The 24,467-nt window shown below is 44.8% G+C and overlaps 1 protein-coding gene across 1 annotated transcript in view; it reads right to left on the reverse strand.

Moving 5' to 3' along the window:
• Positions 1 to 963: 963 nt before the first annotated feature.
• Positions 964 to 24,467, reverse strand: part of COL6A6 (collagen type VI alpha 6 chain) — a 116,288-nt gene continuing 92,784 nt past the window's right edge. The window contains exons 33-36 of the mRNA XM_061424879.1: positions 18,549 to 18,645; positions 14,589 to 15,260; positions 10,459 to 10,555; positions 964 to 2,811 (exon numbers count right to left, since the gene is read on the reverse strand). Coding sequence (XP_061280863.1) covers positions 2,592 to 2,811; positions 10,459 to 10,555; positions 14,589 to 15,260; positions 18,549 to 18,645 — 1,086 coding nt within the window. The 3' untranslated portion in view covers positions 964 to 2,591. The remainder of the gene's footprint in view (positions 2,812 to 10,458; positions 10,556 to 14,588; positions 15,261 to 18,548; positions 18,646 to 24,467) is intronic.

Genomic DNA, 24,467 nt, shown 5'->3' on the forward strand with positions numbered 1-24,467 from the left:
TGATTTGAAATTAGCGTGAGTCTGTAAAACCAAGTTGAACAGATAACCTGAGTCCAGGGAAAATACTTGTTTAAGAAGTATGCCAAAAATTTCCCTTTCTGTAATTATGTACCTAACTTAGTGCAGGGCACGGGGTTCAGTGCCCTTGGTGTTGAGACACGAGAACAGTGATGCAGTCAGGCAGCCCCGTCAGGTCAGGACTGGGCCGGGCGCCAGCGGATCGCCAAAACTTGCAGGTTTCACGTGGGCACTGCCACGTTGCAGAGCCTGTTTCCCTTAAGCTCTGCTGAGACCACATGGGCAGAGTTTCTAGCTACTAAGTCAGGTTTAGAGTCTGAAGAGGTTAGGGGAAGTTTTTGAGACATCAGCTTAGGCTGAAAAGGGGCCTCAAGCCTGGAGCCATTAGCTAAGCCACAAAGGGACAGACTTGGAGATCCCGAGGGGGCAGATGGAGCCGCCGCCCGTTTCTCCCCGTCTTCCTCGACTTACTCTCCCCACTTAAATAACACTCCACCCTCCACTGCTTTAAAAAAGGCCCTTTGGTTGAATCGTTTGAGTGTTACCGCCTGCTGCCACAGTAAGTTTGCATCTCTTTTGGACATCCATAGGTTTGTTTTTTAATACATTTGACTCATATTCAGTGCAGAGATAATAGAAGAAATTGTCCTTTATAGTCAGTTAATTTGATTTTCTATATCAAGAGCATCGCTGCTTATTTTGTGTGATTCTTGGTTTAAAAAGGTTTTTATTTAATTTATAGTTTGTGGTACTTGCCCTTTTAAGAGAAAGATAAATCACGGAAAAATGCTAATATTAGGGATTAATATTTTTTAAAGGAACTTAATATTTACATTATGTTTTCAGACCCCTTACTAACTAATGATTAAAAATATGCTGCAAAATGCTAAAAGAATCTCAAATCACCAACAGGATATTTGTTTGGCGTACTTACCAATACAGAGAGGCTAGACAAATAATATTTTAATAGTATTTCCAACAATAAACAACAAGAAAAGGAATTTTTGCTTAATCCAAAGCTAACCAGGAAAATCCCTTTTATTCAAATACCTCTTACATATTGCTCATCAATTTCCAGTACTTGAATTTTTCCTGAACCCCTAAGCACCATTTAGGATACACAAAGAAGGCCAATGTGCTGTATTCTTCTCTGTTACCTGAGTGTGGATACAACGGTTTAACTCCTTGCTCTTTGGAGACATTGGGAGCCGTTTCTGTGGAGTTCCCTGGGGAAGGATGGCAGGCGTGATCTGGAGCAGACACTGCAGATGGCTCTTCCCCAGGTTTTGTGAGCAGAGGCATAAAGAGGAGAGTCGGGATCCCTGCTGGTCTTGGTGTCCGTAGCCGTGTGCTTCACCCACCCCTGCAGGGCTCCCCTCTCCCCGGAGACCACGGCCGTCTACGCGGCCAGGCTCCTGTGACCGGCTGTGGAGCAAGCTCTGAGAACTTGACTTTATGTCTAAATTGAGTACTGCTCCTTCAGTGTTTAGTTGATTAAAAATTCGGTGTGTGCTCTGGATGGGAGTGAGAAGAAAGAGCCACCAGAGATGCACTTTGAAGACCTTGCCTGCTGGCACTCACAGGGATCTCTTTTTGCATTTCCCCTGCCCGCGCCCCCATGAGAATTTGTAGATGAGGACAAGGACACCTTTGTCTTTTCCAAACTCAGTGTGCACTTAAGCCCTGTTTAGATCTCTGCCTGTCCTCTTTGGTGCTGCTCACGATTAACAGGAGCTACCTGGCCGGCATCGCAGACCTTCACCCACGACGTGCTCGGTCTTCACTGTTCTTGCCTGGGCATACACAGGTTAGTTAATAATGATGATGACAGTAATGGGAAAGCAGAAAAGTACTATCAAAATACTGCTTATGTTCTGAGCAAATATGAGTTGATTTTCAGCGAGTTTAAACAGGATTGGGAGCTGGGGAAGTTCACCTCTGTTTCTGTCCAAGCCAAGAATACACAAGGTGGAGGAAGTCTTCGGGCACAAGCCCATCGGAGGTCCAGTCAGTCCCGGCAGACAGAGGTGGGTTGAAACAGAATCGTGTGGGAGGTCAGATTTTCAAAGTTAGGCATACAAATAGCATTGCTTTCTAGGGTTGATGCTGAGATCTTCCAAAACATGAACCTTTGGCTAAGTAGATGAGAGTTCATCAGTCCTAAGCTGAGAAGCAAGGGCTCGGCCTGTAGAAAGTGGACTAGACGCAGAAATGCAGTTTGAAAAGCATGAGCGCTGGCCCGTGTGCACACATGCGTACGTGATGCAACATTTATCTTCACATCGAATCTCCATGAGGCCTCACAACACTCCTCTTATTCTTCTGTCTTTTGATGATAACAGTTCTTGAACATACCCGGCTCTGAGTGCTAGAATTATCAGGAATGGTCAAATAAATGCACAAGATATATCTTACTGCCAATGAGTGCAAGGGGTCAAGTTGCACGGTGACCCACCACCTGTGGCATGTTCAGACTGGGCCTCGGATGCAGGGAGAAATGCAAGTAAAGTTGCCCGACGTCGTGACTGTGAATGCAGTTGTCTGAGCCCAGAGTCTGACCACGCTCCCTGAGGTTACACTCTCTGAGCGCCTCGTTTAGCATGTTGTTTGGGAGCTGCTTTTATCACCCTTTTTCCATTTTCGAAGACGTGGAATATGTTTCTGGTAAAATTTTGAACGGTACCATCTCTGCCGCCTCTTGCTATTCTTGAAAAGTAATTTTTGTATTGCAAGAACTTCGCCTTCTGCAATGCAGCTTCTTTGAGGGTAGCTCTGTGTGGCCCAGGAACAACGCTACACAGAGAGACAACATAGGAGATAAATATTACCGTGTCAGCTGGAGCGGACTCAGCATTAACCTGTCTTCCTAATGGTCGTGGACCCATTCTTTGCTTTATCCTTCTTCAGGGTACGTGCACTGAGATGATTCAATGGGGGATGAATAAGACACCTTGTCAAAGTGCCCAAAAGTATAACTTTCACAGCAACGTTTCTTTTTCATGGAGCATGTTCTACCCAGAACTTCATATGATTGGCTCCTGTTCACCCAGATTTTGGTTCGAGTGGTACCTCGTTAGAGACCACCATATGTACAGGTGTCCCTGCCCCAGACACTCAGCGCTACATGCTCTTACTTTTTTCCTAACTTAACAACTATCTGAGTTTTTACTCCTAAACTTCTTTGTGATTTCCCCACCCTCCCACCACCCCAGACGGAAAGTGTCATGAAGCCATATCTGGTCACTATAGTTACCCCAGGAAACCAGAGGCGTGCTTAGCACACGTTAGCTGTCAGTACTGATTCAGTGAAAGCGTGGATGTCCTCTTCCTTCCCCCTTCTTTCCTCCTGTTTCCCTCCCACCCACCCATCATCCATCCATCCAAAGGTTCACGCTCTAATGAAAGCACTGTGTTAGGTACAGTGGGGGATGCAGACGTAGCGCCCAGTCTGGAAGCCACGCCGGTGTTTGGTTGGGAGTCAAGAGTAATCCAACAAAAAAGTGGAGCTAGGGTCAGACCCGGAGAGGCCCTGAATGCCAGACCGGCGAGTCGGGGAAGTCAGAAGCCGAGTGCTGCTGACCACAAGTCCTAGCCTGTCCCATCGAGCTTTCTGTGCTGGTGGAAAGGTCCCCTGGGCTGCACTGGCCGGGCAGCCGCTGCCCCATGTGCAACCGAGCACTTGAAATGTGGGTAGTGTGAAGAGGAAGTGAATTTTTAGATTTTTTTAGTTGAAAGCTGGTGGCAACAGAAGTGGACAGCACGGACAGGGAGCTGTTTCCGACCTTATCTTACAGGGAGGCCGTGGGAAGAGCCGTGGGTCCTGAAACACTCTTGTATTCTAGGTCCTCTAGTTATTAGCTGAGCAGCCCACTCAACTAGAGGGATCCTTGTTTCTTCAGGTGGAAAGTCAGAATACAAACCACCAGTGCTGTGAGAGACAAAGCCCCAAGGTGTCAGCTGCTCAGACATGAGTATGGGGCTCGTGGGAGGCAGAGCTGAGGCTACAACCGGATTCTTCTGAGAGTAAGAGTCCTGTGTTACTTCCGTGAAACTAGGTTTTTACCCAGGAAACTACGGAGGACTCTCAGGATATTTGGAATAAGAAAGTGAAAGGATGAACGTCATGCTGTCAGAAGACCTGGATGCACGGGTGCAGGGCTGCAGGAGGGCAGGTTGCCAGGGGCAGAAGTTAGGAAGCTATGAACTCTTCATGAGTACTTTTAAATTAAAAATGAGAGGGGCCTGGTGGCATAGGTCACTGTGTTTTGATTGCAGAAGAGTCATACATGAGAACTGCAGAATGCTGAGACCAGGAGGACAGCGGCAGCCGCTCACCACATTCACCACAGTCCCTTCCTCTGCATCTGGATTTTTCTGCTTTGTCCAGCTGTCAATCTGATCTCTCTCACAAAAGCATCATGATTTAGAAAATGAGTAAGTAAAGGCCGTAAAAAGAAGTGAAAGTTATCTTGCTGCCCCCTTTCTCTCTCTCACACACTCACGTTTTCTTCTTTCGTCTGTAGTGAGGGTTGCGGGTAAGGGAGATATCAGACCAACAGATAAGTCCTGTAACACAGACCCCGAAGCCACTGCACCTCGTGTACAGCATGTCTGGGCTTCTGTCGTGCTCTCATGAATGTGCTATGTTGATTAACAAGCTCCTTCAGTCACCAAGAATGGCAGCCCTGGTGCAATTCCAGGGCAAATGCGATTTCTGCACACCTTCCCCTCTTGTGCTTTTCTCTATATTTTCTTGTTAAAGTGAAAGTGAAAGTCGCTCAGTCACATCCGACTCTTTGCAACCCCATGGACTATATGGTCCGTGGAATTCTCCAGGCCAGACACTGGAGTAGGTAGCCTTTCCCTTCTCCAGGGGATCTTCCTAACCCAGGGATCAAACCCAGGTCTCCTGCATTGCAGGCAGATTCTTTACCAGCTGAGCCACAGGGGAAGCCCAAGAATACTGGAGTGGGTAGCCTATCCCTTCTCCAGCGGATCTTCCTGACCCAGGAATCAAACCGGGGTCTCCTGCATCGCAGGCGGATTCTTTACCAACTGAGCTATCAGAGAAGCCCCATTTTCTTGTTAACTTCCAGACTAAATGTTATGAACTCAAAATCCTCCAAAGTGGTAACTGTCTATATGCACAAACCATGGCCCCGCGATAGTGAGGGGACACTCTCTCAGGCCTGGGACACACGGCTGAGTTTACCTTGCCTGTACTGCTTTCTCTCGTCCAGCCTCACGCTCTCCCTTTGTATTCGATCCTTTTTGCAGCAAATTTAGCTGTCTTTGTCTTCCTCCTCCCTCTTTGTTAAGAAAAAGTTAAATTCCTTCTACAGCATTGTGATGTTACTTTCCCCCCTCGAGTATTTTTATTCTTAATAGGGTTGGTCATAATAAACACTGTATCTCTGAATCTTCCATCTTTTCCATTGTGTCATATATGGAGTGTATAATTGGTTAAGCGCTCGGTAAGAATGATTTGATTATTCCAGGAATCATAGAGACTTGCTGATTTTCTTCCTCTCATTCTGTGTCGTTCGGATCCTTTGTTGATGGGTAATTTAAACAGCATGTAGTCAAGATGAAGAAACAGGAATGAAATACTGTCCATTCATTTTGCAGTTGTGCCCAGCTCCAGTAAAACTTGGGAAAGAAAAATGGGTGGGGCTAGTTGCAGATTTCATTCCCCTGTGATCACAGATTCCTTCAACTATGCAGACGACCAGGAATCAGTCAAGCTGCATTTATTACTTGACTGGATGTGGTGGCGTGGAAAATGCAGACAAGATGGCTTTTATTTCAAGAATTCTTTTCACCTCACACATTTTGTGCATCTAGAAAACACATGTTGGAGATTAGAATTACAATAGATGTGTATTTACATGGCACTGGTAACTGTGCCCATTTTAACAGTTCAGTTGTTTTGGTTCTGGCCTGCCATCGCTTCTAAGTCTGGCAGGGGTTGCTGGCCTGCCGAGATGAATAGGCAGGTGGCTTTCGGTCTTTTATTGTCTGAGTGGATGTAGGTGGCTTATGTAGAGGCTGCCCTGCAATCTCTCCCTCATGGGCATCTGTTTCCTTGGTTGCTTGTGATTTGGTTCAATGTTTTTTTTTTTCCCCTTTGGAGAAGTACCAGCTTCTGTCTGTATTTCTCAGAATCTGACAGTGGAATGACCTACTTCTCATGCAAGTCATTCTGAGGACAAAGGAAGTCATCCTGGTGGCCAGGCCTCTTGCTGCCAGGCATTCTTGTCTCCCTCAGTTGCGTGTGCCCAGTTCTTGAAAGGCTCCGGCAGGGAGTTTCAGAAGCAGCCGTGTGGCTTGTTACCTTTTATTACGGCCTTTGATGACAGGACACGCCTGGGGAGTCTTGGCTGAACACACTGTCAGGGAATCACCGACGGCAGTGTGGATTTGTCTCCTCCATATGCCCCTGCGTTTCCTGGCATCTCACCCTTCCAGGTATGCAGGAGAATCCGAGCAGGGGATGACAGAGGGCGAGATGGTTGGATGGTATCACCGACTCGATGGACATGAGTTTGAGCAAGCTCTGGGAGTTGGTGATGGACAGGGAGGCCTGGCATGCTGCAGTCCATGGGGTCACAGAGAGTCGGACACAACTGAGCGGCTGAACTGAACTGAGTACATCTTAAGGCAAAGTGCAGAAGCAGGAGGATATGCAGGGTGGGAAGGTTTTCCAAAAATGTCTTTAATTTTGATAGGCTGGCTCCTGCATGTGCCTTGCAGTTATCTATAATATATGAAGCCTGATGCACATGCAAACTCGAGGGCCCTTTCCACACTGACAGACACTGCAGCAGGGGGAGCCCTGCCCCTCCCGAACTGACTGCCCCGGCTTATGGAACCTGACTTCAGAAGCGCTTGCTGCTGGACAGTTCCTCTGCCTCCCAGCAAGGTGAGCAGCCTCCAGGCAGAGGCTTCTTGCGGCTTCTGGAGCCGGGTCGGGAGGGCTCTCCAGCCGTCACCGCACAGGGACGCACCCTCTATGGAGCCGGGTCGGGAGGGCTTTCCGGCCCATCACCGCACAGGGACGTACCCTCCACACATCCAGAGAAGCCACACTCGGAGGCGTCTGCCTCAGCCTCAGACTGGGCACTCTGACTTCAGCTGTACGTGGGGAACGTGTGTGTTAGTACAGTGTGATTCACACTGAAAAGAGACACTCTCCTAACTGCTTGATTTCAATTATTTCTAATTTAAAAAATAAGTAATATTTGTACATGCAAAGGATATGATCTATGTGTATATTATTGTTTTAAAATAACTAACTTTTGCCTTTGTTGCTGGCAATTTTTTAAATTAAGATTTTTTAATAAGTATGTTCTAATCTCATTCCATTCTTTGAGTATTTCTGTTTTTGTCCTATAACACTTTAAAATTTTTTTAAATTATTTTTAATTACATTTTTACATCTTTAAAAAAATTGAAGTATAGTTAATTTACAATGTTGTGTTAGTTTCTGTTTTTTTATTGAAGTATTTTTTTACTGAAGTATTTTTAAAGTTTTTAATTGAAATATAGTTGATTTACAATGTTGTGTTAATTTCTGGCATAGAGCAAAGTGGTTTAGTTACACACACACATATATATATACACATTCTTTTTTAAATATTCAATATAATATTTAAATAATATTCCTTTCCATTATGAATATCATAGGGTATTAAATGGGCTTCCCTGTGGTTCACTGGTAAAGAATCCACCTGCAGTGTGGGAGACCTGGGTTCAGTTCCTGGGTAGGGAAGATCCCCTAGAGAAGGGAAAGGCTACCCACTCGAGTATTCTGGCCTGGAGAATTCCATGGACTGTATAGTCCATGGGGTTGCAAAGAGTCAGACACGACTGAGCAACTTTCACTGAATATAGTTCTTTGTGCTATATGGTAGAATCTTGTTATTTAATTTTTTTTTTTTTTGTATATATTTTCTATTACATCTTAAGAGCAATGTCTAGCTCATTAGCTTTTAGAGTTTAAAAGATTCCCTAACATACCATGGAAAAGTGTATGGAGATTCCTCAAAAAATTAAAAATAGAACTGTCACATGATCCAGCAATTGTACTTTTGGGTATTTTCCTGAAGAAGATGAAAACACTAATTTGAAAAGATGTATGTATGTTCACTGCAGCACTATTTACGATACCCAAGATATGGAAGCAACCTAAGTGCCCATCTATAGATGAATGGATAAAGATATGGAATTTATACACAAGGTTATATTACTCAGCCATGAAAAGAGAGAAATTTTGCCATTTGTACATGGGTGGACCTAGAGAGTATTATGCTAAGTGTAATATGTCAGACAGAGAAAGGCAAAGGCCATATGATTTCACTTACATGTGGAATCTAAAAAGCAAAGCAAATGAACAAAAAACCCAGAAACAGATTCATCAGCATGAAGTGGTGGTTACTAGACAGGAGGGCGAGTGGGAGGATGGGCAAAGCAGGTGAGGAGGGTTCAGAGGCACAAACTCCTCTAGTTACAGAATAAAGAAGTCATGGGGATACAACATACCGAAATGGGATATAGTCAATAATATGGTTATAATTTTAAGTGGTCATGGAGAATAGCTAGACTTGTCATGGTGATCATCTAGTAATGTACACAAATGTTGAATCACTGTGTTGCATACCCGAAACTAATATAACATTGTTTGTAAAGACATTCCCCTAACACGAGAATTGGAACTATGAACTTTGCTGAAATATGAATTCTGAAGCAAGCATCCCACAAATTTTGGCATGTAGTATTTTGATTATTATGTAGTTCTAACAATATTTCTGAGTTTTATTATGAATTTTTTCATTAGTTATTTAGAAATGTGATTTTGATTTAAAAGCATATGGACTGTGAAAATATTGCATGTATGAATTTCTAACTTGATTGTGATCAATTTGGACTGTATGAAGCCAGTTCTTAGAGATTTGTTGATAGTTGCTTTATAAATAAAACTGCACAATAGACATCTGTACACTCTCTACCCTGATGGAGAGTCATTAACATTCCATTTAAGAAGTTCAGAAGAATGTCTCATTTTTCTGTGCAGAATTCTATATGAGTCTACTCAAGCTTGTTACTTATGATTAAATCACTTTAATTTTTGTCTGCTTGACCCAACTATTCAAACTGATGTACTAAAATCTCCAGCTCTGATGATATTTTAATAGCAACTACTCCTTTTTCAATTTTCACTTTGTATATTTCAGTATTACTTTATGAAAGTGTTATAATCACTTAGTCGTGTCTCACTCTGCAACCCCATGGACTGTAGCCCACCAGGCTCCTCCATCCGTGGGATTTTCCAGGCAAGAGTACTGGAATGGGTTGCCATTTCTCCAAATGTCATTAATAGAGGCTTTTTTTTTTCCTGCTCTAGGATGCAACCACCCCACCGGGCCATTTTGTCTGTGGTCTCTCCCATCCTAGGACATTACCCCACAGCCTCTGCTGTTCGTGACGTTGACACCTAGAAAGAAGACAGGCCTGCTGTTTTGAAGGACCGTCCACATTCTGGAATTGTCCGGTGGTTTCCTCATTATTTGAGTTGGGTCAAAGCTCTCCCTCCAGAATCCCACATTTGATACTGTGTCTCCCCTGCCTCCCCTCAGGAGATACATAGTATCAGATCCTGGTCACAGTAGGTGTGGCCAGACCTCAGCAGGAAAGGCTACCATCCCTTGTTTGTAATTAGTAAGTGTGGGAAGGCTTCTTTGGGGCTGGGTTTAGCATTCCTTGATTCTTGCCTGACTCAGTTATTACAGCAGGGATTACAAGCTCCTGGTTTTCTCATTCTACCACTTCTTCATTTATTAGCTAGCATACTTGTATAAGAAAATAACATTTCCTCCCCTCCTTTCTTTTTGGGTCTCTACATAGAGCTGTGGATTTTTAAAATTCAGTGCTGTAATCCACGACCATCATTATTCTTTCTGATGTTCAAATAGTCCAAAATCCTGCCAGTGGTAAACCCTTTCAAGACAACTCATTTGCCCTTGTGACATGACTGTTATTATTATTATTATTTTGCTACTTTCTTGCTTTCTGGCATAATGAATATTCCAGGCTCACCTTGTACTTTCCCTGTTACAGCCTAGGATTAGTTGTTTCTGGAAGAAACCCTGATTCCTTTCAATGGAAATGATACGTAGAAACCAAGATCTGGTTATTTGGTCTGCTCATTGCCACTGGGGGGTCCCTTTGGTTGTTTTAGTTCAACAATTAGATTTTCTGTTTTAAAAAACTCTGTTTTCAGATCAACCTGGTGTTTTTTATTATCTCTTGTTCCCTCAACTTATGTCTTATTATCACATAGTGATATATTTTGTCCAAATAGCATAGAGGAAGAGGGAGAAAAGAAGGAGGGGAAGAGGGTGGCACATTCATTGTTCGAGTAAATACCAAGCAGGTTTATACCTTCGCACAAACTGGAGTGGGTGCTGCTGCGGCTCCGTAGAGCTGAGTCTGTTGCACTTTGCTTTGATATTTATTGGTGGATATTTGTTGATTGCACCTAGGAAGAAAAAGAAAATCTGTGAGGAGACTCTTATTCACAGCAATGAACATGACCGCAATCTGCTTTGCGTGCAAAGCATCACATCACTGTACTCAACACCCATGAAAGAAAGACACCAACTAGGGTGGCCACGTGAGATGAAAGCAGATTTCTCATGGAGTCTCTAAACTAGGCTGAGAAAAGTCACGACGGCCAAATGTATAAGTAGAGAATTCAACTTACTTTTCAGTAAGATGCTCTTAGCTCCCAAAGTCCATTGAACATTAGAGGAGAAATCATGAGCCCATCCTAAAAGTCTGGCCTCTAACTGACCTGAACTAATCAGAATAGTTATTTTTTATTTGCTCCTTTGAAATGCCAAATTGCAAAGGGAAAAGGATATTCCTTTTATGTTCTCTGCATCATTAACAGCAACAGTAACTGTGGTCCATTTTGGGTTTAATTCATTATGATTCATTTCATCTGAAATATATTATTTTTTCATAATACTAAAGCATGCTTATTCCAATACCATTTAAAACATTAAAAAGCCTTTTTTTGATGAGAAACTTTAAAATTGCACTATTTATTTCCTTGAAGCCTTTAATTTAATTGTATGTTAAACATGATTAAACCTCTTCCTGGTGATCCTGGGTCCCCGTAGTTACAAGTTGGTCCTGGACTGTGACCCAGCACCATCTCCTGAGCTGCTGTTGCAGACTGAGCTGTGTGCTTCTAGACTGAACGGCCCAGACTGGGGTGTTTCCTTTATGCGCATCTGATTTTTCGTTATCTGTCTTCACTCTAAGTATCAGCAATAGTTTTTGTCAGTAGTAGTTTTGCTTAGAAAATATGTTTATTCTGTGAATTGTGTCTGGTAGCCAATTCTGTCACAGTAGCGGGATAAACAGGAGTTACTTAGGGAGCTGGATGGGCATGCCTGGGAGGGTTGGGACCAGATCTACTTTGGTCCCTTCTTGATACCCCGTCCCTCAACAGTCAGTGGCTCAAAGTAGGTACCTAATGTGCCGTGTGCCTATTTGCTCAGTCGTGTCTGACTCTTTGTGACCCCGTGGACTGGAGCCTGTCCTCTGTCCATGGGAGTTTTCAGGCAAGCATACTGGAGTTGGTTGCCATTTCTGCCTCTGGGGGATCTTCTCAACCCAGGGATTGAACCCACATATCCTGCATCTCCTGCATTGGCAGGTGGATTCTCTACCCCTGAGCCACCTGAGAAGCCCCTACATATGTGTTAATATTGAAGAGGTGCGTGTGGGTCTGGGGGCCTGCTCTGAATGGAGGATGTGGGATTGAATATGATTATGTCAAAGTCATAGTTTGGCCATCTAATGCGAAGAACTGACTCTTTGGAAACGACCCTGATAACGGCAGAATTGAAGGCAGGAGGAGAAGGAGACAATAGAGGATGAGATGGTCGGATGGCATCACCAAATCAATGGACATGAGTTTGAGCAAGCTCCGGGAGTTGATGATGGACAGGGAGGCCTGACCTGCTACAGTCCATGGGGTCACTAAGAGTCAGACACGACTGAGCAGCTAAACTGAATGTCAAAATCTTTTCAACTTTTTGTACTTTGAAAGCTATAGTTTAAATGTTGGAGATTTCTAGGAGAAGGAAATGGCAACCCACTCCAGTGTTCTTGCCTGGAGAATCCCATGGATGGGGGAGCATGGTGGGTTGCCGTCTATGGGGTTGCGCAGAATCGGACACGACTGAAGCAACTTAGCAGCAGTAGCAGCAGTGACTGTATAACATCCAGCTGAAGACTAGCAGGGGAGTACTCTTTCTGCCCCCTTCTGATGCCTATGTCAGAAGCTTTCTCTATCTCCTTTATACTTTAATAAAACTTTATTACACACACAAAAAAATAAATGTTGGAGATTTCTAGATACTTTTTAGAAAAGTGGTGTCATGACTATAGTTTTTCACAAGCACTTTATATATTTCTCACCCACCCCAAGTAATTCTTCTTAAAGCATCTCCTCCCCTTTCCCTGGGTGGTGATTTATCTAATCATATAGTTTGACTCGTTACCATGAAACACCACTAAGAATTTTGTGGGGCCAGGGAAGTAAATTCCATCTTAACCTCCTTTCAACTTTTTGCCTTATAAGGAGTGTTTCTTGACAAATTTCTCAGTCTTTCAAGGTGTTTTCTGTTCTGCTTTTCCATGAAAATGGGTTTATTTGGGATCAGCAGACACTTGTAATTCAGGGTCTGGAACATTGCAAGCCACAAGCAAAAGGTTCGTCTAGTCAAGGCTATGGTTTTTCCTGTGGTCATGTATGGATGTGAGAGTTGGACTGTGAAGAAGGCTGAGCACGGAAGAATTGATGCTTTTGAACTGTGGTGTTGGAGAAGACTCTTGAGAGTCCCTTGGACTGCAAGGAGATCCAACCAGTCCATTCTAAAGGAGATCAGCCCTGGGATTTCTTTGGAAGGAATGATGCTAAAGCTGAAACTCCAGTACTTTGGCCACCTCATGCGAAGAGTTGACTCATTGGAAAAGACTCTGATGCTGGGAGGGATTGGGGGCAGGAGGAGAAGGGGACGACAGAGGATGAGATGGCTGGATGGCATCACTGACTCGATGGACATGAATCTGAGTGAACTCCAGGAGTTGGTGATGGACAGGGAGGCCTGGCGTGCTGCGATTCATGGGGTCGCAAAGAGTCGGACACGACTGAGCGACTGATCTGATCTGATCTGATCTGAAGGACAGGAGAACACGTTTGCAGAGAGGAGAAGGAAGGAGGGGGAGGGGAATGCTAATAAACAGAGTCAGTGGCTTTTCAGTGGCTGAGTTTCAAGGTGCTCTTCTGTTTTACCCTTACAAATGCCTCATGAGTTCTTCTTTCCAAACGACCCCTGGCCTTCACTTATTTTTTCCCCCTCATTTTCCCAGCTCTTCTTTCTGGTTCCTATTCCAGAACCCAATCCACAGAAATTTTATTCTAGGAGCATATGCCTCGTGCATCAGTGTTTCTCAAACCATATAATGTATATAGGAATCACTGGGGATCTTGATAAAATGCAGATTCTGGAACAAAATGTCTGGGGTGGGGCGGGAGAGTCCGCATTTTTCACAGGCTCCCAGGAGATGCCGGGACATTGGTCCTAGACTCACACCTTGAGTAGTAGAGAACTCGAGGACACGGCATCAGCCCCACTGACTATTCCCCAAGGCCCCTCAGACCTCCCCGGCCCTGACCAGTCAGGGTCTTTGCAGCTGCAGCCTTAGCTGGTCTCACGGTGAATGTCAGTGACAAGTTTGCGACCTAGGATGCGGCACTGGGTGCCCTTTAGCCTGCGTGTCCGCTTTCCCTTGTCTGAACTCCAAAAGTAAAATCATCAGAAGTCTGACAGTGCTTTTCAACCTCCATAGCCATATCAGGACCAGGCTTCTCTGAATCCATCCTGCTGCATTCAAAATGAATTGCAAACTTTCGAGACAAGCTCCTGCCAAGAAATATAACCCATGTTTCTTTTTTTATGGGCAACAGTTACACTAACTACTGGCGTCATAAAGAATCATTAACAAAGCTAAGAAAGTTTTGCAAGGATGCATCTTTCATTCTGACATGTAAAGTGGTACCTCCTAAAACTTCAGACTCTGCCTTTAGAACTTGTAAAAGCAAAGCCAAGGATTGTTGAATTTTTCTCTAGCTCTCTCTCGGAGTGTTAACTGGTCAAACTTTCCATCAAAGGGCAGCGTGATAATGTTATATGGCAAGCGTTTCTACTTTGTAGCTAGTATCCCGGCTGTGACTACAGATGTGTGAGTAGCTGTTTGTTATGACTGCTTCTCCATAGAAACCAGAGGCATAAAAAAGAGGAGCCAGAGAATTCAATGCTTAGAAATCATAGGCTTCCTCCCTGCACCATCCATCATTCCCTGTTTTCCTTTCTCACCCTGCAGTGCCCTTGAAGACAGAGGCTTCCAAGAATCCATGTCAGTTCATCAGCCCTTCTTTGGGGAATCCCAAATATACTGAAATGTGCAAGAAAGAATATGATTTTATGACTTACGCCTGACTGAGCTTATAAAAGCCTTCACAAACTTCACAGCGTATCTGTGGTCAGGCTTATGAATGCGGCCAAGCTGGATCAAGTGGTGATCCAAAGGGTAGCTGGCTAGATCTTCCAGTTCCTGGTCATTCCAAGAAGGCCCAAGGGAAAACACGAACAGGGTATAACCTTGACACTTGGCCCTCAAGGATTCTTGCTTTAAGGTTTCCCTGTCCAAGTGACTGGTTTCCCCAGCAGATACCACAAAAATGACTTTATTCCTTCTCAGATTGGGTGTCCTTGAGAAGACATTGTCCAGAGTCCACTGGAGGGCGTGACCAATAAAAGCATCTCCATTTGGCTGCTGAACGGATTCTTCCACGTGTCTCTTCATGAGGCGTTTGCTCTTGTAGGTGGTCAGGTTGAATTCGCTTCTAACAGGGCTCCTCTGAGTGTTGGGTAGGAAGTGAGGGGGACTGAGGCTTAATAGGGCCACCCGGTCTCCGGTGACAGAGGTCTCGGGCTCTGGGGTGATTTCGAAGTGATCTAACAGCGCCCCCAAGAATCCTCGTATGTCTTCAAATTCTGCACTTCCCACATGCCGGGAGCCATCCAGAAGGAAAGCAGCGTCCACGTAAGATGGCACAGGGGGTGGTCTGGCTTGATCGCAAGAAGCGTCCGGCTTGCATACATCTGTAGACCAAAAGTCATTTAGGGTTACTAAACAGAAACAGACAGAAAAAGGGAAGATAGCATCTCAAACATTTCGACATTTGGAGGCTGCATGATCTTTGATGTTAATATAGTAACTGAATGACTTTGAGGTCAGCAACAGAACATTTCCTAGAATATGGTTTGCACCCTGATCCGCAAAGTACAGATTTTATACTCAGCCCGTGTTTCGAGTTCCATTCACTGACGCTATCTGACTCTTTGAAATTAGGTTGCTTTCAACAGAAGTTTCATCTTGGCTGAGTTTTAAGTTTGTAAAGATCGACCTGGACAGTTGATCTCATGCTTGTGTGTGTGTTTACTGTATCATGACATAAAAAGTAATGACCTCTCTAATTGATAATATACAGGTTAAACCAAGGACCCCTGTCATTCTACACACACTACCTTATTATGAAAAGAAATATGCTTAAAATGTAGGAGTGCAAAAAAGCAGTGCATCTTTTATTTCAATTTAAATAAAGGTTTATAACTCGATGTCTTTTTTTTTTTTTTTGTAGAGACATTAAGGACAGAGCTACCACTTATATGTTATACCTATCAGTTGAAAGCTCAGTACGTATTTATTAAATAAATGAATATAAATACTACATGTTAATGGGCTTTCATAAAATATGAGGTCATTTTAATGTGTGCATATCTCATTTTTTAAAAGAAGGTGTAGTAATAAAACAGAGTGCATTTTACTGAATCTGACCACAATACTCAGAGGAACAAAAAAACTTGGAAATTAAAGGATCTTAGAGGTCATCTAATCTTCTAATTTTACCAAAGAGCCTGAGGGCAGGAGAATAAAATCATTTTGCCAAAGGACATCAGCATTTCTAGAAGTATCTGCATATGAAGTCAGCGTTGTACTGTGCGAGGCAGGGCCACACAGTGCTGCAGGGTGGGGAGGCCCATTGGCCTGAAAGTCAGGATATTTGGGCTCTGGTCTGGCTGTCCCCAGTAACAAACATGCTGTGTGCTCCTGTCCAAGCCTCCACCAGGCCCCAATTGCATAGAATGAGATGGTTGGATTAGATGCACCTCGAGAGCCCTTTTAGAGCCAACACTCTGCAGTCCTACATTTTCAATAACAGTTGATGGTTGCTGCTAAGTTGCTTCGGTCGTGTCCGACGCTATGCAACCCCATAGATGGCAGCCCACCAGGCTGACCCGTCCCTGGGATTCTCCAGGCAAGAACACTGGTGTGGGTTGCCATTTCCTTCTCCAATGCACAAAAGTGAAAAGTGAAAGTGAAGTCCCTCAGTCGTGTCTGACCCTTAGCGACCCCATGGACTGCAGCCTACCAGGCTCCTCCATCCATGGGGGTTTCCAGGCAAGAGTACTGGAGTGGGGTGCCATTGCCTTCTCCAGTTGATGGTTAAGGATGATCATTAAAGAGACTTTTCTCTTTAAAAACCAAAGAGAATGAAAAGCCACGCATGTGGACAGCCAGTACTTAGACAAGGGCCCAGCCATGAATAAAAGGGATTAGATGAAAGGGTAATAACCAGAGTACAGATCCTTAATGGACGGAGCAAACTTCAGAACTCCCGTCTTGCTCACAGACTCAATAAAGATATAAACTCTGGGAACGCCCCTGATGGTCCAGTGGCTAAGACTTAGGAGCTCCCAACGCAGCGGGGCCCAGGTTCAGCCCCTGGTCAGGGGACTATATCCCACATGCTGCAGCTACGAGTTCGCATGTCACAACTAAAGATCCCGTGTGTTGCAGCTAAGACCCAGCAGAGCCAAACAAATAAGTACATATTTCAAACCAGGGACAGCAGCCTGCCCATTTGCTCAGTTTTGTGGGGTTTCTTAATTGCGGGAAACAACAGCCAAAATACCTTCCATTATGTGCCTCAGAGACAAGGCTTTAAGCCAAGAAATGGAGCCCAGATCTATCTCCAGACACACGCGGACCACTTCTGACCACAAATCACACTGGCACATGTGTCACTGAGGAGTCTCAACCCACAGCTGAGAACTCGAGGGGGAAGAGTCTGCCCGCAGTCTGGTGAGCTCCTCGGGCTGGGGGAAATGACTGATCAGAGCACAGCTGAGGGCAAGACAGCAGGAAGAGAGGGGTGTGAAGAGAGAATCCCCCTCTCTCTCAGTTGCCACTGGCCCATGAATCACTCACATGGCCAGAAGGAGCGTCTCATTGACACACGTGGAGAGGAGAGGAATTAACCGCTTACTTCAAGGCCAAGTTCAGAGTCTCGGGGAACAGTATAGTGCGATCTGTGTTTCTCATAAACTGCAGGCGTCTTAAAACTAGCTTTCTTGATTTCGATTTGGCTGTGAGCCAATTATTTCACCTCATTTGTAAAATGGATCTAATAGTCATTCAAAAATTTTAGGGCCATTATAAGGATCAAATAAAACCATTAGAAGGGTGTTTGGAATGCATACCTGGTGGTTCAGCTGGTAAAGAATCCACCTGCAATGCGGGAGACCTAGGTTCGATCCCTGAGTTGGGAAAATCCCCTGGAGAAGTGAAAGGCTACCCACTCCAGTATTCTGGCCTGGAGAATTCCATGGACTGTAAAGTCCCTGGGGTTGCAAAGAGTCAGACATGACTGAGCAACTTGCACTGCACTACCCTTGGAAAGCGTTAAACCCAACAGCCTGAGTAGTAAAAATTATCATCACCACCATCACTGTTACATAAAGCAATTACAACAGTGTGTGGCTAATAATGAATGTCTGATAACCATTAGCTATCACACCCACCAGAAACCTCAGCGACTCCCACTCTTGTAATTATTAGCATGTTCAAATTATTAGAACACTCAAATGCAGGTTTTGGCCAGTTCTCTAGCTAGAACTACATACTGTGTGTAAAGCAGTCACAGGCAAATCGGCATCGCAAATCTTTCGAATCCCTAACATTTGGGGCTTTGAGAAAGCCTGTTTCCAATGAGAAATCCATTTCTGCTAACTTCCACTTCCACCATAAAGCATTTTTTTGGGACTATGAACATTTGAAGTTTAGAAAGCTCATAAAAGTATTTCACTGCACAAGGAAGTTGGCCATGAGACAGGCTGAGGTTTTCTAAAAATGATTCCTGTTTCCCAGAACGTGCATGAGCTGAGAGGATCCATCTGTGGACGAGGCTGTGTGGCAGGGTGAGCCACGGGGAGACTTTCCCAAGACCACTCACGTTGCTGCTGCCGAGTTCCAGCCCCTCCTTTCGATAGTGACTCACTGTGCTGCTGAATGACCTGAGCAAGTTACACACTCCCCGGGGGTCTCACCGTAGCAGAAAGTACACCGCTGGAGTCCCTCGAGTGCTGGTGCAGAGTCAGCTCCGGATGGGATAATGATGACTTGGAATCTGCCTGTGTCGTCAATCTGCAAGAAGCAAAAGCCAGAAGAGCTTCATGGGTGGGGCTGCAGAACCTCCCAGGATGGTTCAGAGGGCTACAGAGAGCAAAAGAGCCCCCTTCCTCTCAGAGGGTCCCCGGGGAGGCAGAACGTCAGTGGGCCCTAAGAACACTGGTCTGAGTTTAAATCAGTGACTCTCCCTTTAGCTGGAGGACAAGCAGCTATGCCTCTATTTTCTCATCTGTGAAACAGAACAGTCATGTTACTCTTTAAAAGGGCAAGTGTGCGCACAAAATGAGTTCATAACTGAAAAGCATGTTACTGGTATCAGGTAGATACCACCGAAGTCTACCTTCGCACTGAAGAATTGATGCTTTTGAACCGTTGTGTTGCAGGAGACTCTTGAGAGTCCCTTGGACTGCAAGGAGACCCAACCAGTCCATCCTAAAGGAGATCAGTCCTGGGTGTTCAACTGGAAGGACTGATGCTGAAGCTGAAACTCCAATACTTAATGGCCACCTGATGCAAAGAACTGATTCATTTGGAAAGCCCCTGATGCTGGGAAAGATTGAAGGCAGGAGGAGAAGGCAACAACAGAGGATGAGATGGTTGGATGGCCTCACTGACACAATGGTCATGAGTTTGGGTAAACTCCAGGAGTTGGTGATGGACAGGGAGGCCTGGTGTGCTGCAGTCCACGGGGTCACATAGAGTCAGACACGACTGAGCCACTGAACAGACTGACTGTGTAGCACAGGGGACTCTAGTACTCTGTAATGGCCTATATGGGAAAAGATCCTGAAAAAAGAGGGATTATATGTGACTGTGTAATTGATTCACTTTGCTGTATGGCAGTAACTAACACAACACGTAAGTCAACTAAACCTCAATAAAAATTAATTTAAAGAAGAGCCTGTGATGGTCGGGTGGCAGAAAAGGGGTGGGCAGTGGGAACCAAATGGGGATGCTTTGTCAACAGGGGCCTGTGCACACAGGGTCTTGACTCTTGCCTAACCCACCAGCAGACACAATTAGTCTTTATTAATTATTAATAATTCATTAATAGCTTTTAATTACTAGTGGCTTTTCATAGGTGTCTGGGCAATCTTTCCAGTGAATCGTATCATGGCTTCGTCTGCACTGTGATCAGGGACCAGGAAACCACATCCAGAGAATGTGGATCAGACCATGTGACAGGGGCAAAGTCACCTCTCCCTGCCAACTGTCAGGGTTCAGGGAAGCAAGTCACAGAACGCTTGGGCTAGAAGGAATCTCAGAAGCCAGTTCCACCATTTCAGCGATGAGGACAGTGAGCCCAGAGGAGGGTGGAACAAAGACTCTTCCAGCTTAAACTTTGCTTTCCCCACGTAAGACCTGCCTTCCACGCTCTGCCTGAGCTACCTGGATGACTGCAGTTCTGTATCAAGGGTTCAAACCTACCTCAGAACACAGCCTTCACCATGTCACCCAGAGACTGCCGCCCCTGGTGCACTAGTGTGTGTTCTGTGAGTCTAAAATGTGGCAGCTAGTTGGTAACTTAGGCTTCACGTTTAATCCTGTGGCAACACGGTGGTGTCAACCTAAAGCCATACTTCCTACTCACCGATGCTAGCGCGTGTTTTTTTTAAACATGGGGGACCCCAGGGGGTCTGTGCTCTCCCCTCCCCCTCCCCCAAGTAATCTCCTAATCAATAAAGTTCGGCAGATGTGCTCTTAGAGATCATTCATCCTACCACACAGCATTGAGCAACTACTGTTAGCATATTGCAGAAAATTACCCAAGCTGAGTCGGGGATTTAAAATAAAGGTATCCTATGGTTCACTTTTCATTTTTAATTGGGGGAAAATTGTTTTAAAACGTTGTGTTGGTTTCTGCCATACAAAAACACAACTCAGCCATGATCATGCCTATATCAGTTCATTTCAGTCGCTCAGTCATGTCTGACTCTTTGTGACCCCATGGACTGCAGCATGCCAGGCTTCCCTGTCCATCACTAACTCCTGCAGCTTGCTCAAACTCATCACCATCGAGTCAGTGATGCCTTCCAACCATCTCATCCTCTGTCGTCCCCTTCTCCTCCTGCCTTCAATTTTTCCCAGCATCAGGGTCTTTTCCCCAATGAGTCAAGTCTTCGCATCAGGTGGCCAAAGTATTGGAGCTTCAGTTTCAGCATCTTTCCAGTGAATATTTAGGACTGATTTCCTTCAGGATTTCCTCTAGGAAACAGCTCAACTGGAGGTCATGAAATTTCCAGCTGAGCTATTTCCTACATAAATCATGTCCCTCTTGAGCACCCCACCCCTCTAGGTCATCACAGAGTGCCAGGCTGGGCGCCCTGCGTTAGGTTCAATTTTTCGATTGCTCAGTATCCTGTGGATTCAAAGCTGCGCCAGCTTGGATGGTCCACAGGTTGGCAACGTGATCTTCAGTCTATGGCTCTGGGTGATACCTTGCTCTTTCCTTTCTCAACATCATGGGTTCCAAAACTGTGTGCATTTGAGAAGATACAATTAATACTCTGAGTTCTCTTCTTTCTTTAGACAATTCTCTATCAACAAAGGAAATCCTTCAGAAAATAAAAAGCCTGGGTGCTCAGAGTGCTGAAGTTTTCCACTAACCACAACCCCCGCCTCTCCGCCAAATTTCACCTCTGCCTCATCACTAGAAAAATCTGTGATGTCAGCTATTACACCTAATGTTTCTTTCACTGGGAATGCTAAACAGCAGAGTAAAGGAAAGAAAATAAGGCTAGCCAAAAAGGATACATTTCTTGTAAGTATATTGTAAAGGGAGGCCCATTCTACTCTAGAATTCTTCACATGCAGCAAATAAAAGTCCACCAGAATTAAGAGGTAATTGCCCAACAAATCATAAGAGAAAACCTTTGGGACAGAACAAAGCTGGGTTAAAGGTTTTTCAATCAAAATAGCCTTCGTTCCAGAAGAATGAATGGCTCATCACTCAGCTTCACACCATTGTGAAAAATGTCCAAGAGGGGGATCACACAATCTGTTCACTCAGAAACACAGGGAAATGAGTCCGTGTTGTCAGAGCAGCTGCGTCTGAGATCTGCCATACACGTCTACACCAGTTTTGAATTTCAGATGGATTCTGCTGAACTCTCAGACAAATGGAGATGTAGAAGAGTCACATTGGTTATGAAACAGATGATGGCTTTGTAATATGGCCTCCAAATAAAAATGTATTGTGTCATTAAAATTTTGAGCTCTGCTCCTAAAATACTAACAAATGACATATTTATGGCTGATTCATGTGGCTATACAGTAGAAAGCATCACAATAGTGTAATTATTCTCCAATTAAATTTAAAAAGAAGCCAAGGGTAAATGGAAAAGTAGTAACATCATCTCTCTTGAGCGATGCCTCGTATTAGGTTCCCATCCATTTGTTCTGAGCCCTCTGGACAACCCTGCATAGCTCCATCCTCTAGTGGGTGAGGTCTTTTGGTTTTCTACTTACTCTTGTGTCCCCAGGGTCTCAGATGGCATCTGGCATATTTCAGTTGCTCACTAAACATATGTAGGATGAATGAACCTTGGAACCAAGCCTGACTTCTGTCTGCATATTTAACTCTTTTTCTGCCCAAGGAATGTTGAAGCCAATACTGCTCTGGTCAAGAATTTGAACCTCCACTGGTGTTCTTTTGAGATAAACTCCTTCAATAAAGAAGCAAGGAGTCTCTAGGTGATTTGGGTAGAAACTCTAAGTGGGATTGTCAGTCCTCCAAAGCTTAAAAGAAAAACTCAACAAAATACATTTTTCTTAAGCTGTATGTGATGCACATACCTTTGAGTGGGAGGGTGGAATTGTGTCTGTTTAAATTTGTATCACAGGTACCATCGATTATTTGAGTCAGGATATTAAGTTGCCTTTTCTGTGACTAAATAAAGTCAAAGGACAATGGGGCTCCCAATAAAGACAGGGAATTAGGAGGACTCTGGGCTTCCTTCGCACCTCAGTTGGCAAAGAATCCGCCTGCAATGCAGGAGACCCCAGTTCAATTCCTGGGTGGGGAAGATCCACTGCAGAAAGAATAGGCCACCCACTCCAGTATTCTTGGGCTTTCCTGGTGGCTTAGCTGGTAAAGAATCTGCCTGCAATGCGGGAGACCTGGGTTCCATCCCTGGGTTGGGAAGATCCCCTGGAGAAGGGAAAGGCTATCCACTCCAGTATTCTGGCCTGGAGAATTCCATGGACTGTACAGTCCATGGGGTTACAAAGAGTCAGACAGGACTGAGTGACTTTCACTTTCACTTTTCTTTTGTGTATCCAGTCATAGAGCTCTTGAGCCACTACCTCTCATAGCAACTTCATTAGCGTAGGCTGGTTCCAGCTTCTAATGTGCAAGCATTTTATTTTGTGAGTTTCATACACCAACCTGTTTCTTTTCGTAATTCTGAGTTTGTTCAATGATGCTAATCCCAGTTTCAGCTCCTTAACAATGCAGACTTTAATATTATTAAATGGAGTTCAGTTCACTATCAAGAAACTGATATCAAGAACTACTATCTTGAGTGTTTGCTATATCCCAGGCACTGGTGCATGGAGCAACATCATTTCATCTTTGCACCAACTTCAGGAAACAAGCACCGCTTTCTGCATTTTATGGAGGAGTACTATATTTCAGTTCTGATCTGCTTAGCTTAGCACTTTCACAGAAAATATTAGGAAGCTGGAGAGGGTCTCTAAAAGGCATCTTAATCCTGCTTCTCCAGGACAGATGGAGGTCGCCCTTGCCAGGCGAGTGACCACTCCTAGAGAAGGCCTCAGAGAAAGGCGGCGTCTTGCCCACTTACATTTAGTCACCTAGCCCGTGACAACATCCATCAATCTTGCCTTCAGAAAGTTTCTACTTGAGTCTAAACCAGGGTTTTCCACTGCTATGGCTCCCAGTTTCTCTGATGCTTGCTGTCTTGGAGTCGGCTGGTTAGTTCTCTGTAGTAATAACCCTCCACACACCTCAAGGCAGGGGCTCAGCTGCTTCTCACTTCCCTTTCTCTCCATGAAATAGTTTTCAAACACTTGTCCTCCTGGCTCAGGTTGTATTTCCCAACACCCTTTGCAGCTGCACTGCAGTCTCTCCTCATGGCCCTCCCACGAATGGAGAACAAACCAGCACGCTGGGTGGACACCGATGACCAGAAGGACACTGTGCCAGGTCCAGTGGGTGTTCTTTTTTTGTAAGGAACCTCTGCCACAGAGGCTCTACTCACAGGGAGTTTTGAACATCACTGTGATACTGGGTGGTTTATCTACAAATGCTACAGTACAGTGAATTTCCTGGTGGTCCAGAGCTCAGGACTCCATGCTGTCACCGCTGAGGGTGAGGGTTCAATCCCTGGTCAGGGAACTAAGATCCCACAGGCTGCTGGGCACTCAAGAATGAAAAATAAAAAGTGTCAATAGAAATATTACGTGGCAAGGTTTTTAATCTTCAACCTAAGAGGCTGTAACTGGAATGATTCTTCCTTCATAAAGGGTGGATATTTACACGATCGGTAACATTACAAACTCGGTCCATGGGTTCCCATCACATAGCAGAGACCAACACGCTGGCCACCTCAGTGACATCCTTGAGTGTCTATTGGCCCTCCAACTTGGTATCTATACACCAGAGCCAACTCAGGGAGTCCTGGAGAATAGAGGCCTGGATCCAAGCCCTGACTCTGCCACAAATCAGCTGTGTGAACCTGGGCATATGGGTCCACTTCTGCAGACTCGGGCTTCCTCAGTGGCTCAGCAGGTAAAGAGCCCTCCGGCAATACAGGAGACCCTGGTTGAAATCTCGGGTTGGGAAGATCTGCTGGAGAAGGGATAGGCTACCCACT

The sequence above is a fragment of the Bos javanicus genome, chromosome 1 (assembly GCF_032452875.1).
Source record: "Bos javanicus breed banteng chromosome 1, ARS-OSU_banteng_1.0, whole genome shotgun sequence".
Taxonomy (NCBI): domain Eukaryota; kingdom Metazoa; phylum Chordata; class Mammalia; order Artiodactyla; family Bovidae; genus Bos; species Bos javanicus.